General features: G+C 60.8%; 1 protein-coding gene across 1 annotated transcript in view; it reads right to left on the reverse strand.

Moving 5' to 3' along the window:
* ARHGEF17 (Rho guanine nucleotide exchange factor 17) overlaps positions 1–12,915 on the reverse strand; it is a 45,595-nt gene that overhangs the window by 817 nt on the left and 31,863 nt on the right. The window contains 19 exon segments of the mRNA XM_009286149.2: positions 20–262; positions 1,435–1,609; positions 1,699–1,847; positions 2,223–2,290; positions 2,398–2,484; positions 2,569–2,815; positions 3,458–3,708; positions 3,796–3,989; positions 4,125–4,198; positions 4,311–4,524; positions 4,990–5,108; positions 5,241–5,326; positions 5,439–5,548; positions 6,576–6,626; positions 6,894–7,070; positions 8,888–8,980; positions 9,300–9,416; positions 9,814–9,996; positions 12,437–12,514. Of these exon segments, the coding sequence (XP_009284424.2) occupies positions 20–262; positions 1,435–1,609; positions 1,699–1,847; positions 2,223–2,290; positions 2,398–2,484; positions 2,569–2,815; positions 3,458–3,708; positions 3,796–3,989; positions 4,125–4,198; positions 4,311–4,524; positions 4,990–5,108; positions 5,241–5,326; positions 5,439–5,548; positions 6,576–6,626; positions 6,894–7,070; positions 8,888–8,980; positions 9,300–9,416; positions 9,814–9,996; positions 12,437–12,514 (2,716 nt within the window).

The following is a 12,915-nucleotide window of genomic DNA, read 5'->3' on the forward strand; positions in this document are numbered from 1 at the left end:
CCCCAATCATCCCACCTACCCATCTCCCTCGGCAATGGGAAGAGGACGTCGAAGCCGTCGGGCAGCTCGATGGCGGTGAGGAAGCGGACGTGGCCAGTGTGACCCGGGGAGAGCCCCACCAACGCCGGGGCCGCCTTGGCCGAGACGGCGAGGGTCAGCACCACGCCGGCGCTGGTCCCGATCCACAGCAAGTCCTTGCACACCAGGAGAGCCGTGATCCGCAGGCAGGCTGCCTTGTGCTGCCGGATAATGGCATCCGAGCCTGTCGAGCACCCCAGCCGTCAGCGTCCCTCCCTGCCTGGCACGGGGCTGTGAACCCCACCCATGCCACCGGTCTCCGTTCCCAGGGGTATCCGGGGGATGTGGGACGCGGGGAAGGGACCCCACAACCCCCCTGGCTGGTATAAGGCACCCTTGGGTGCTGCCAGATCGGGCTGCCTGATTTCCCCATGGGATTATGCAGTTACCCAAGGGCTGCCCTATTCCCACATGGGATTATGAAGCCATTCAGGGGATTCCCTATTACCCCGTGGGATTATGCAGCTGCCCAGGGGTTTCCCTATTTCCACGTGGGATTATGCAGCAACCCAGGGTATGCCCTATTACCTGATGAGATTATGCAGCTGCCCAGGGGCTGCCCTATTTCCCCGTGGGATTATGCAGCTGCGCAGGGGCCGCCTGATTTCCGCATGGGATTATGCAGCCACCGAGGGGCTGCCCTGTTTCTGCGTGGGATTATGAAGCCACCGCAGCCACCGAGGGGCTGCCCTGTTTCTGTGTGGGATTATGAAGCCACCCAGGGGCTGTTCTATTACCCCATGGGATTATGCAGCTGCCCCAAGGGCTGCCCTATTTCTACGTGGGACTGTGCACTCGCCCACGGGCTGCCCTGTTCCTGCACGGGATTACGCATCCACTCAGGGGCTGCCCTATTTCCACGTGGGATTATGCAGCCACCCAGGGGCTGCCATATTAACTCATGGGATTACGAAGGCACCCAGGGGTTGCTCTGTTTCCCCGTGGGATTATGCAGATGCCCAGGGGCTGCCCTATTCCTGCGTGGGATTATGCATCCAACCCAGGAGCTGCCCTATTTCCATGTGGGATTATGCAGCCACCCGGGGGCTGCCCTATTCCTGCGTGGGATTATGAAGCCATCCAGGGGATTCCCCGTTACCCTGTAGGATTATGCTGATGCCCAGGGGATGCCCTGTTTCTGCATGGGATTATGCAGCTGCATAACACTGAGGACGAACCCCATGAGCGTGACAAGTCGGGTCTCCTTCCCCGACGCTGGTTGGGATGCAGGAGATACTAAATTTCCCAGCGCTGGATGCTGCGGGGCATCGCATTTTCAAGGCAGACGACGGGCACGCGTACCCACTGGAGACAGCGACGGGCACCCACCGGAGATCTGCCACCGGTGGGACTTACCGGCGAGCATCTTGTGTACCGGGGGGGTGATATCCGCTTCGGCCAACTGCTCGTAGCTGGTGGCGTGGTAAAGCCGGACCTGGGCGCTGCTCTGCAGCGCGACCCACACGCCGGTCCCCGCGCTCACCATGCAGGTGACGCTGCGCCCGCCGTCCTGTCCCACCTGGAGCGTGTGCTGCGGGTGACAGAGCCACAGCGATGCCACTAATGATGCCACCAATGCCCATCATCGTCCCTCCGACCTCCCGCCCTCGCCCACGGTACCTCTTGCGCCAACGTGGCGGTGTTGAGGACGATGACCCGGTTTTGGCAGCCGCACCAGAGCTTCCCCGCCACCGCCACCATCTTGGTGATGGGGCTCCCTGGCGAGCCCAGGGAGAGGGATTTGGAGTTTTGCGGGTCCCAGAAGCGGCCTGTGAGGGTGGTGGGAGCGGGTGGGTAGTTAAAGCATCCCCAAAAAACCCCATCTTGACCCGGCCGATGGGATACGGTGGCTGGAGACGCCCATCTCCAGGTCTCCCGTTAGAGGAGACGTGAGCTGATGTCCCCAGGGGATGCCGGCGGCAGGCGGGGACCAGGAGGAGGATGCACGCCTCCACCTGGCTCTGATTTTGGGGTCTCCAGCATCGCTTGAGGGATGTCCTTTCCCTTCCCATGGAGGCAGAGAAGCCGCCGGCACCCTGAGCATCCTTCCCTGGAGGGCTGCCCAAGCACCCACCCAACAGCTGCCGCTTTGGGGCTGCATTTAACCCCCCCAGCGCCCTTTGATGGCCCCGATCCGGCCTCACCTGCCTCCCGCTGGTACGCAACGAGCTCCCCGTTGGCCAACGACACGAAAACCTGATTATCCAGGTACCTGTGGGGAGAAAAACCCTTGGACAACCGGTCGCAGAGCCCCACTCAGCCACCCCAAACCACCTCACTGTGGACATGCCGGAGCCGAAAATCTTCTTCCCCGCTTACAAGATGCACATGACGGCAGCGGCATGTTGCATCTTCATGCTGTTCTTCCTGTTACGGATGTTGTCCGAGGACTGGTACACATGGATGCTGCGGGAGAAGAGCAAAGCTTGAGGCTCACCCGGGATCGGGGTCCGCCCCACGTGTGTGTGTCCCCCCATCCTGGGGACGTACCAGCCATCCTCGGTGCCCAACCACATGGAGCTCTGATGGGCTTCAGGGTCAAGGCTGAGGAGGTCCTCGAGGCTGCCCCGGGTGAAGGAGCCGCGGCTGGAGCGGCGCAGGGCTCGCCCGTCTGTGGGGCTCTCGCCGTGCCGGTTTTGGCCGTAGGTGCTGGTGATGGGCATGAAGCTGGGCTCTTGCTCTTCCTCTGAGCTCGTCGTCTCTGCCGTTGCCTCCTTGCAGCTCGGTATCTCTTCATCTGCGAAGGAGGAGGAGAAGAAGGAAGGAATGGGTCAGACCACGACCACCCGACACCCACCAAAGTGACGGGGAAGAGACCATGGGTCCCCTTGCGATGTCAAGCCCGGGGGAGGACGTAGGGATGCTGAGCCCCAAACCCACCAGCTTTTACCCAAAGCCACCAGCCCCATCCCAGCACCACGGGGCTGGGCTGATGCCCCGCAACATCTCTTTTCCCAGGATTTCCTTGGCTCAAAAGCCTCCAGCTGTGGAATTCCCTGAGGAACACAAGGCAGAGTGGGCAAAACGATGGAGCTGCCCATCATCTTAGTAGGGCCTGTAGCAATAGGCCAAAGGGGGAATGGTTTTAAACTAAAAGAAGGTAGGTTCAGACTAGATAGAAGGAAGAACTTTTTTACGCTGAGGGTGGTGAAACAACCTGGCCCAGGTTGCCCAGAGAGGTGGTGGATGCCCCATCCCTGGAAACATTCCAGGTCAGGTTGGACGGGGCTCTGAGCAACCTGATCTAGTTGAAGATGTCCCTGCCCACGGCAGGGGGGTTGGACTAGATGACCTTTAGAGGTCCCTTCCAACCCAAACCATTCTGTGATTCTGTGATTTTTGGGGCAAAGAAGTGGTTTTTCGCTAAGCAGGGACTCACTCCCGAAGCTGGAGGAGATGGTGGAGTGGCTGGCTTGGCTCTGCAGCGTCCCCGAGGGACTGGGCGAGGACTCGTCATCCGTGTCATCGCTATCGAAGGGCACCAGCTCCCTGTTGCCGCCGTCGACCGGCTCCGAGAGCTCCAGCGATGAACCCGAGATGGAGATGTGCAGGCACGGCTGCGGCCCCGCATCCTCCGGCTGCGCCGGCATCGGCTCCGAGGAGGGGCTGCCCACTGGCTCGGCACGCTCCCTGCCGCGACGAGGGGAGGGGGGAAAGAAGCAGCTCCAGCATCGCCCCGTGCCCGCCGGCTCCGCGGTGCCGGTGGGAATGTCCTACCTATACGCCCGCTTGAGACCGGGCACGGAGGCGATGCAGAGGATCCTGGCGGAGCAGACGGCGATGCACGCCTCTACCGTGGGCTCCTTACGGATGCTGAGCAAACAAACCTGCCCCACGTAACCATCGCTGTTGCAAACCCAAACCTCGTGGGAGCTTTCCGGGCTGCCGTGGCTGGGAGAAGCACAAGAAAACTGCAAGGGAGCAAAAGATGGGATGAGTTGGGTCATTTGGGAATGACGCAGGAGCTCTCGGCATCCGGCAGCAAGCCCACCAGGATGGAGAGGACCACCGCTCCTGTGGGATGCTTGAATCCAGCCACCGAGTACCTGCATCCCGCTCCGTGTCTTCATGATGGGGATGGCCTTGAGGAACTCCGGGTCCAGGCAGTTTTTGCTGGAAGCTGGGAAAATCAAATTGGAGGATGAAGAAGTGATGGAGAAAAGGGGTCTACCAAAGTGGGGGCGTGATGCCAAGCCCACCACCGTGTCCACCTCCCCGGTCCCTGGTGTTACCCAGCTTCTTCTTGGCATCCTCGAAGGCTTGCTCAAAGCCGAGCCGGGCGTCGGGGTTGGGGAACTCAAAGATGAAGGACTCGGTGCCGTCAGCTTTGGTGGTGCTGAGCTCCACCTTGTTGGGGGGGAAGGCCATGCTGAAGGACAGGGATTGCTTCTCCGCCAGCTCCCGGTGGATGGCGGCCATCAGGTCCTTGATCACGTCGTCCAGGCTCTGGGGACGGGGACAACGCTTCAGCTCTCAGGGATGAGCCACCACCAGCCACATGCCTCATGATGCCCCCACCCATCCCCTAGCATTCTTCAGAGGCTGTCCCAACCCCACTGTGGCTTTGGGGCTGGTGACATCTGGGCCCTTAGAGGACACTCATGGCCACCAGCCCTTCCACAGGCTCTCCTTCCCGCCAAGGAGATCCCAGTTGGTCCCCTGGGGAAGGTGTCTGGCCGGGGGACAGCACCAGGGCCACCATGTGACGCTGACCCTGTGCATCCCCAAGCATCCTTCAGAAGCTGCCCCAACCCGCCTTGTGGCTTTAGGGCTGGTGGCACCTGGGTCCTTTGAGGACACTCATGGCCACCAGCCCTTCCACAGGTTCTCCCTCCCGCTGAGGACATCCCGGGTGGTCCCACGGGGAATGTGTCCAGCCAGGGGACAGCACCAGGGCCACCATCCCCATACCTGGTGGGGGAAGCTGAGGGTCTCCGACAGCTTGCTGACTTGCCCCAACGTGCTGAGGTCTTCATCCAGGCGGCAGATGCTTTTCTGGATGCTCTCCCGGTTGGTGGCTTGCGAGGCACCTGTGTGGGAACATGCGCATGGCGTTAACCCCTTCCTCCCTGGCACTGCACAGAGGAACCTTCTCCCCGCCAGCCAGGGGTCAGCGATGGGTTTTGGGGTGGGACGGGACACTCCAGCAGGCAGTGACAGACCTTTGACGATGTCCACGTCCTCCAGCGGCAGCTTCCAGAGCAGTTTGTACTTGCTGGCGGTGTCGATCACGCTGGCCGCCGTGTACCTGCGAGGTTGAGGGGGGATGGCTGAGCTGCACCCTAAAGACAGCCCAGCTGGTGGGGATGGCCCTAACGCCGTGGGTTAATGGCGGTGGGTGTCCCCCGGGTGGTACTCACAGGCTCATGGAGCTGCGGCGGAGGGAGCCCGACTTGCGCTTCAATGTCGTGCACACCAGCAGGTCCGTGAAGAGGAAGAAGGAGCGGTCCTTCTTCCCACCCACCGCCTTCTGCAGAGTGGTGGGAGACACCAAGGGGTTAACGGCCAGCCCACCCCTGCTGCCAGCGCTGGGAGCGGTCCCTGCCTCAGTTTCCCCATGTGCTGCCTTGGCACAGGGAGGCTGCGGGGTGGGACGGGTCCCATGCCACTGTCCGCACGGGGACCGGCCGTGTCCTCGTGATGGTGAAAGGTGGGTGAAACGGCTGTGTGGGCAAAGGCACAGGGTCCCACTCGGAGGGAAGCACCAGGGCCATGGGAACACCAGGCATGGGCTCACCAGGACACCATGCGGTCTCCAGCCTCCAGCCTCCCTATCCACCCCCGGCCTGGGGCTGCTGCAGGCTCTCCCTGCCTCCTGCCTGCTCCCAAACCCATCTTCCCCCATATACTTGGGGAATTTTATATTGCCCCATCGATCTGTCATCCATCCATCTGTCCATCCTTCCATCCACCCATCCTTATGTCCACCCATCCATCCATCTGTCCAATCTTCCTTCCTTCCATCCATCCATCCATCCATCTGTCCATCCTTCCATCCACCCATCCTTATGTCCACCCATCCATCCATCTGTCCAATCTTCCTTCCTTCCATCCATCCATCCATCCATCCATCCATCCATCCATCCGTCCATCCTTATAAAATCATAGAATCATAGAATATCTCGAGTTGGAAGGGACCCATAAGGATCATCGAGTCCAACTCCCCGCTCCTTGCAGGACTACCTAAACCATATGACTAAGAGCATCATCCAACACTTCTTGAACTCTGACAGGCTCGGTGCCGTGACCCCTTCCCCGGGAGCCTGTTCCAGTGACTGACCACCCTCTCAGTGAAGAACCTTTTCCTAATGTCCAATTTGAACCTCCCCTGATGCAGCTTCCATCCATCCATCCATCCATCCATCCATCCATCCACCCATCTGTAGCCTCTCATGGGCACACAGGCATCCCATGACCCGCAATCATAGCCTCCCACTGCCCCATCCGGTGTGCGGTCCCATGGCCCTGATGGCGACAAGGGACCACCCCGCTCTTACCACTTCCACGACCATCTCCTGACGCAGGAACCTGCGGAGCGGGGCCTGGAGCTGTGGGGACAAGGAGGATCATGAGTGGGGAGCCCCGGGGGGGACCCTTGTGGGCTTCGTCCCTGCCCCTGCAACCCCCCGGCTCAGAACTGGCACCCCAACCCCTTCCCAAACCCCCAGGAGCCCACCAAAGCCAAGTGATGATGGGGAAAGCAGGACCCGGAGAAGAAAACAAGTGGCCCAGCCTGGGGTGACCCAGACAGAACAGAAATGGTTGCATTTTGGGGAGAAGGAAAGACCGATCCCGTGTAAGACCCCCGTACGTACGTCCTCCATCCCTTCGATGTGGGACTCGATCTCCTGCACGATCCGGGCATTCCTCTCCACCTCCTCTGCGCTCTTCATGCCCTTGTTGATCCTCTCGGCCACTTGCTTGATGTTGCGCTGGGCGTCGATAAGGAAAGGGTGGTCGGGGTGGTCCTCTGGCGTGTGCTTCAGCAGGTCCTACCACGGGGACACAGCCCAGACGTCACCACGGGCAAAGCCTGGGCATCGGCGATGCCAAGACATCCCCAAGTAAAAGCCCTTACCGCGCTGCTCTGGCTGTTGGGGATGGAAACCAGCCCCATGCAGGAAAGGTTTTGCAAAGAAACGAAGCCTTGAGCTTTGGCCACCACCAGCCTGGTCTTTGCCACCTCTAAAGAGGCCACCAGCTCCTGAGAGCACATCATCACCTTGCACGGACGCCCAAAATTCATCACTGGAAGTGCTCAAGGTGAGGTTGGACGGGGCTTTGAGCAACCTGCTCTAGTTGAAGATGTCCCTGCCCACGGCAGGGGGGTTGGACTAGATGACCTTTGAAGGTCCCTTCCAACCCAAACCCTTCTGTGATTCTATGAAAGCGCATCCCCACCAGCCTCAGCGCCAGGGAGAGTGACCCTGGCATGGGGAAACTGAGGCACGGAGGGGGTGGCAGTGCGACTGGTCCCAAAATGGCGCTGCCACGTCCAAGCTCCCAGCAGAAGGGTGGAGGGGAAGGGGACTGCACACCCGTCGGGACATGCTGTGGGGGACAGCGGGGTGACAGTCCTCAGGGTGACCATCCCCAGGAGAGCAGAGCCGTGCGCATGCCTGGGGACACCAACTTTGTGTCAAGGGATGGGAAAAGAGGCCGGGAGAGACGCGAAACCCCTAAAAGCTCCCGTTACGTGGAGGTGAGGAGGAGCCGTGGTCTCACCCGCTCCCAGCACGGCACAGACGTCCTCCTGCCTGCACCCGGCTGTCGGCACCCACCTTCACCAGCAGCTCGTATCGTGGGATCCTCTGCACCGGCTTGATCATCAGGTCGGACAGAGCCTGCTTCTCCTTATTCTCCCGCATGCTTTGCTGCAAAACACCGGTAGGGGACAAGGACGGACCCGTTAGGTGGGACACAGCAGGGACCCGGCGTGCCACCAGCCCAGGACCTGGAGCAACACCCATTTGGGTTCAGGGTGACTCCTTTTTTACACCGTCCGGAGTGACTCCGGTTCATCCCAACCTGGCCTCTTTGCAATAAAACCAAGAAGGTGGGGGGAAAAAATCCCGGTCTGACCATAAATTACCAGTTTACTCCCATTAACCCCCATCCCGCCCCACCAGCAGCCTCGCAGGTGGCTATGGGCCGGTTTTGCAAAGAAACGAAGCCTTGAGCTTTGGCCACCACCAGCCTGGTCTTTGCCACCTCTAAAGAGGCCACCAGCTCCTGAGAGCACATCATCACCTTGCACGGACGCCCAAAATTCATCACTGGAAGTGCTCAAGGTGAGGTTGGACGGGGCTTTGAGCAACCTGCTCTAGTTGAAGATGTCCCTGCCCACGGCAGGGGGGTTGGACTAGATGACCTTTGAAGGTCCCTTCCAACCCAAACACCCTTCTGTTTCTATGAAAGCGCATCCCCACCAGCCTCAGCGCCAGGGAGAGTGACCCTGGCATGGGGAAACTGAGGCACGGAGGGGGTGGCAGTGCGACTGGTCCCAAAATGGCGCTGCCACGTCCAAGCTCCCAGCAGAAGGGTGGAGGGGAAGGGGACTGCACACCCGTCGGGACATGCTGTGGGGGACAGCGGGGTGACAGTCCTCAGGGTGACCATCCCCAGGAGAGCAGAGCTGTGCGCATGCCTGGGGACACCAACTTTGTGTCAAGGGATGGGAAAAGAGGCCGGGAGAGACGCGAAACCCCTAAAAGCTCCCGTTACGTGGAGGTGAGGAGGAGCCGTGGTCTCACCCGCTCCCAGCACGGCACAGACGTCCTCCTGCCTGCACCCGGCTGTCGGCACCCACCTTCACCAGCAGCTCGTATCGTGGGATCCTCTGCACCGGCTTGATCATCAGGTCGGACAGAGCCTGCTTCTCCTTATTCTCCCGCATGCTTTGCTGCAAAACACCGGTAGGGGACAAGGACGGACCCGTTAGGTGGGACACAGCAGGGACCCGGCGTGCCACCAGCCCAGGACCTGGAGCAACACCCATTTGGGTTCAGGGTGACTCCTTTTTTACACCGTCCGGAGTGACTCCGGTTCATCCCAACCTGGCCTCTTTGCAATAAAACCAAGAAGAAGGTGGGGGGAAAAAATCCCGGTCTGACCATAAATTACCAGTTTACTCCCATTAACCCCCATCCCGCCCCACCAGCAGCCTCGCAGGTGGCTATGGACCTCGGCCAGCATCTATGGGGAGAGGAACCAGAACCCACCTCCAGGAACTTCATGAATGCCGGCCGGGCTTCCTTGGCGATCCTGACGGCATCCTTGGCATTGAGGAAGTTATCGATGTAGGCAGAGTAGATGTTCACCAGCACGTCCTTGGAGAACTGGGAGGGGAAAAGAAGGGGGGGGAAAAGGGGCTAGGTCCAGCATGGACCTCCCGGGCAAGCCTGGAAGAAGCTGCCCCAAGGGTTAATCCTGGCTCTGGGCTGGTGCGGGGAGGGCTCGCCTGCCGCCCGCCCCCCTCGATTTTTCAGCCCTGACATTTTTGCTCCCGAGGCAGAAACGCCGAGCTGCAGACCCAGCCGGTCGCCGCAACACCCTGCCGTTACGCTAAGCAGACTGCAGGCCTGGAGATCGTCTCCTGTTCTCCATCTCAGGCGTGTTTGGCCCGTCCTTTAATCACTCCCCTGCCTCCTGCTCCAAAACTTCTCCTGCTGGGACCATGTCCGAGAGCGGGCATGCCTGGGTTCCCTGGGGGAAATCCACCCCGCGAGGACCTACCGACTGCACGAGGAGGTCTCCCACTTTCTGCTTCTCGTGCCAGTTCTGCACGCAGTCGTGGATCTGCTCCAGGAACTGCTCGTGGTGCTCCAGCAGCTCGGGGATCTGGTCGAAGATCTCATCCACCAGCGATGGGTCACACAACAGCGAGTTCTCCGGCTGCTTCAGCGGCTTCATGTAACCCTGCGGGGAAGAAAAGGCATCGGGGTCCGCACAGATTTCTTTTCCCACCCCCTCAATATGAATTTTCCAACCCCTGTAAATATGGGGATCGGTGGCATCCTGCAGCAGGGGGTTCCCCCAGTGAACGTTGGGTTGTGGGGCCCATCAGAGCGACCAGACAGTGTTGGGTCCCAGCAGGTTTTGCATCCCAGGCCCCCCCGGGTCCCACCCCACCCAGTGCATCCCCACAGCAGAGCTGGGAGTGGGGCAGGTCTGCACGAGGAACCCCCAAAGCACAGCGTCCTCTGTCCCCCAGCCACGGCCTTGAAAGGCTCCAAACCTTTGCTGTCGTGAGCCTTGGTCACCTCCATCTGCTACAGAGCCTGACCCAGCTGGGGAATCACGGCAGCACGACCCTGGGATCCAAAAGCCGGTGGGTTCCCGGCAGGATTTAAGGTGTTTGGGACCGGGAGGAGCTGGATTGAGCGGGGTGGAGGCACCAGGTCAAGCCCTGGACCACCTCGCCATCAGCATCTCTTGGGCATAGGCCAACGAGCGATGCTCAGGGTCAGTAGGAAAAGTGGGACAAGAGCAGGTCCTCTGCAAGGCTGGGTGGGCAGCTCCGCTACGAAACCCCTTTCCTCCCCCCGTGGGGTAGAGCTGCGGAGGGGAGCAGTGCCCCCGGGAACGGGAGAGCTGGATTTGCAAGGGATGCAGGATGAGGAAGGTCTTCTCAGGCCTTGCCTTCTCCTCAGCCCAACCAATATGGGGTGCCGGTGTCCTTCAGGATGTTGGGAGGACCATGGAGCTGAGCGGTGAGGACAGGACCCACCTCGAGCTGCTTTGGACATCTCCATCCAAGCTGGCGAGGGAGGAATCGTCCCCCGAGGATGAGGTTCCTCAGGCTGACAGTGGGTATCTCGTGAAAACTCAAGTTAGAAGGGCCAAATCCTTCCTGAGGCTCATAACGTGCCTCACCTGCCCTACTGTGGCCAACACCTCCAGCAGGAGCTGGGCTGGGCTGTGCCATGCATCCCACCTGCTCTGAAATTGGGGGAGCGAGGACCAGATGGGGAAGAAGAACACGGGGACAGCCCCTGCCTTGGCACACGAGGAGCACAGGCAGGGCTTGCCCATGCACCAGCTGGCTTGGCTGGAAGATGATGCTCCAAGGTGGTCCCTGTTCCCGGTAGCCACTGTGCTACATGCCACCGGGCCACATCATAGATCCAAGCACCTCGTCCCAGCTCAGACAGGGAGCTGGGGGCGTCTGGAGCCCTGTGACCCCCCCCCCCGAAATCCAGGCCCCCTGGTTGCACCGTGCCAGGACGTGTCCCACAGGCAAGAGGTCAGGCGTTAACGCCCTGTGGCTCCCACCCATGTCCCACCAGTCCCTCCAGTGGGGAACCGGTGAGCCCCAGCACAGCCATCCTCTCTCCAACCAGCCTCCTGGTCCCACCTCAGAGGAGGACACAGCCCATGGCACAGCCTCTGTCCATGCCAAGACCAGCAGGGACACCACCCGACCCCAAACCCTGTACAGCTTCCCCCAAAATAAGCTCCAGAGCCAGGGTCCTCTTGCCCCTCCAAGCCAACATCTGCACTAGAAGCAGCCTCGAAGGGTCCTTCCCTCCTGCAGCAACATCTGGCAGAGCACATCTGGGTCCCCCATGGGGGCATCCTCGCAGGGGATTTACGGGGGAAGCCGGGTGTTGGGATGATGGGTGCCCCATGCCCTCCTGGACATGCCCAGCAGATGTCCTACAGGCACCGCTTCGTATCGAGCAGAGCAGAGCTCTGATTTTTTTGGTGTTTCCACCTGCAGCGATGTGGTTGGACAACCCACACCTACGCCAGCGTGACCTAGTCTCCAGGGCGTTGACCACCATTAACCTTCTGAAACGCCTTCATTAACATCTGAAACGTGGGGTGGACCCTCCGGCCAGGCTGCTGCAAGGGGGTTGGAGCCAGCTCAGTAAAAAAAGGACCGAGAAAAACCCTTGGCCCATGGCTGCAGGTGATGACGCTGAGCAGAAAATGGGGGGACATGGGAACGGGGGGTCTAAGGGGTCCCCCATCATGGGATGGCCATCAGCAACAGCCCAGGAGATGGGGTGCAACATGAGGAAGAGCTTTTGGGGGGCAAGCATGGGAAGGGGCTTGGGGACACGATACCCAGCAGGTGAAAACCCACCAGGAACGTTACGGGCTTGATTTGGGGGGCAGAGGTGACCCCCACACCCCATTCTTGACCCTATTGCCATGCTACTCCCATCTCTGGTCCTGCTGTCCCCAACATCCCCACTGCCACCCGTCCCCAATCCATCCCCGTGCCGCATCAGTGCTGGTAGAGCACCCATGGCTGGGGGTCCGACTTGGGGTCCTGGGGACGGTGACAAGCAAGGGACGATCACGCTGTGACGTGGTTTGGGGTGCCACGTCCCCGGCCGTGCCGCATTACCTGCATCAAGGTGCGCAAGGACTCCACGTAGGACTGCTCCGTGTCCAGCAGCGTCATGATGACGTGTTTCCTCATGTCCTGCCCGGGTGGAAAGAAAGACAAGATGAGTTTTGGGGTGACACGATGGAGGGGAGCTACGTGGCGGGTGTCGGTGCCGGCGCGGGGGCTCCGCGGGGTGGCTGAACGCCGGAGGAGCCCGGCTGGCGTCCAGCTCCCCTCCGCTCCCTCTCCACCCCGATGGAGGAATCCGGGAGGATTAGGAAGTACATGACACCGAGCGCACAGAGACGCCTGGTTTCCTCCGCGGCCGCGTCAGGAGCCCGCCCTGGATCTCACAGCCCTACATGGGTCGGTCCCGGCGCCCTCCGTCTCTCCGGCGGCTCCGCTCGGAGCGGTCCCGTAGGAATTCGCCTCCCGCCCGGCACCCCGGGCACCCCAGCGCTGGGCTGTGGCCCCGCAGGAGGGGGATTAATGGGGTG

Source organism: Aptenodytes forsteri, unplaced genomic scaffold, assembly GCF_000699145.1.
Source record: "Aptenodytes forsteri isolate BGI_AS27 unplaced genomic scaffold, ASM69914v1 Scaffold231, whole genome shotgun sequence".
NCBI classification, from domain to species: Eukaryota; Metazoa; Chordata; class Aves; order Sphenisciformes; family Spheniscidae; genus Aptenodytes; species Aptenodytes forsteri.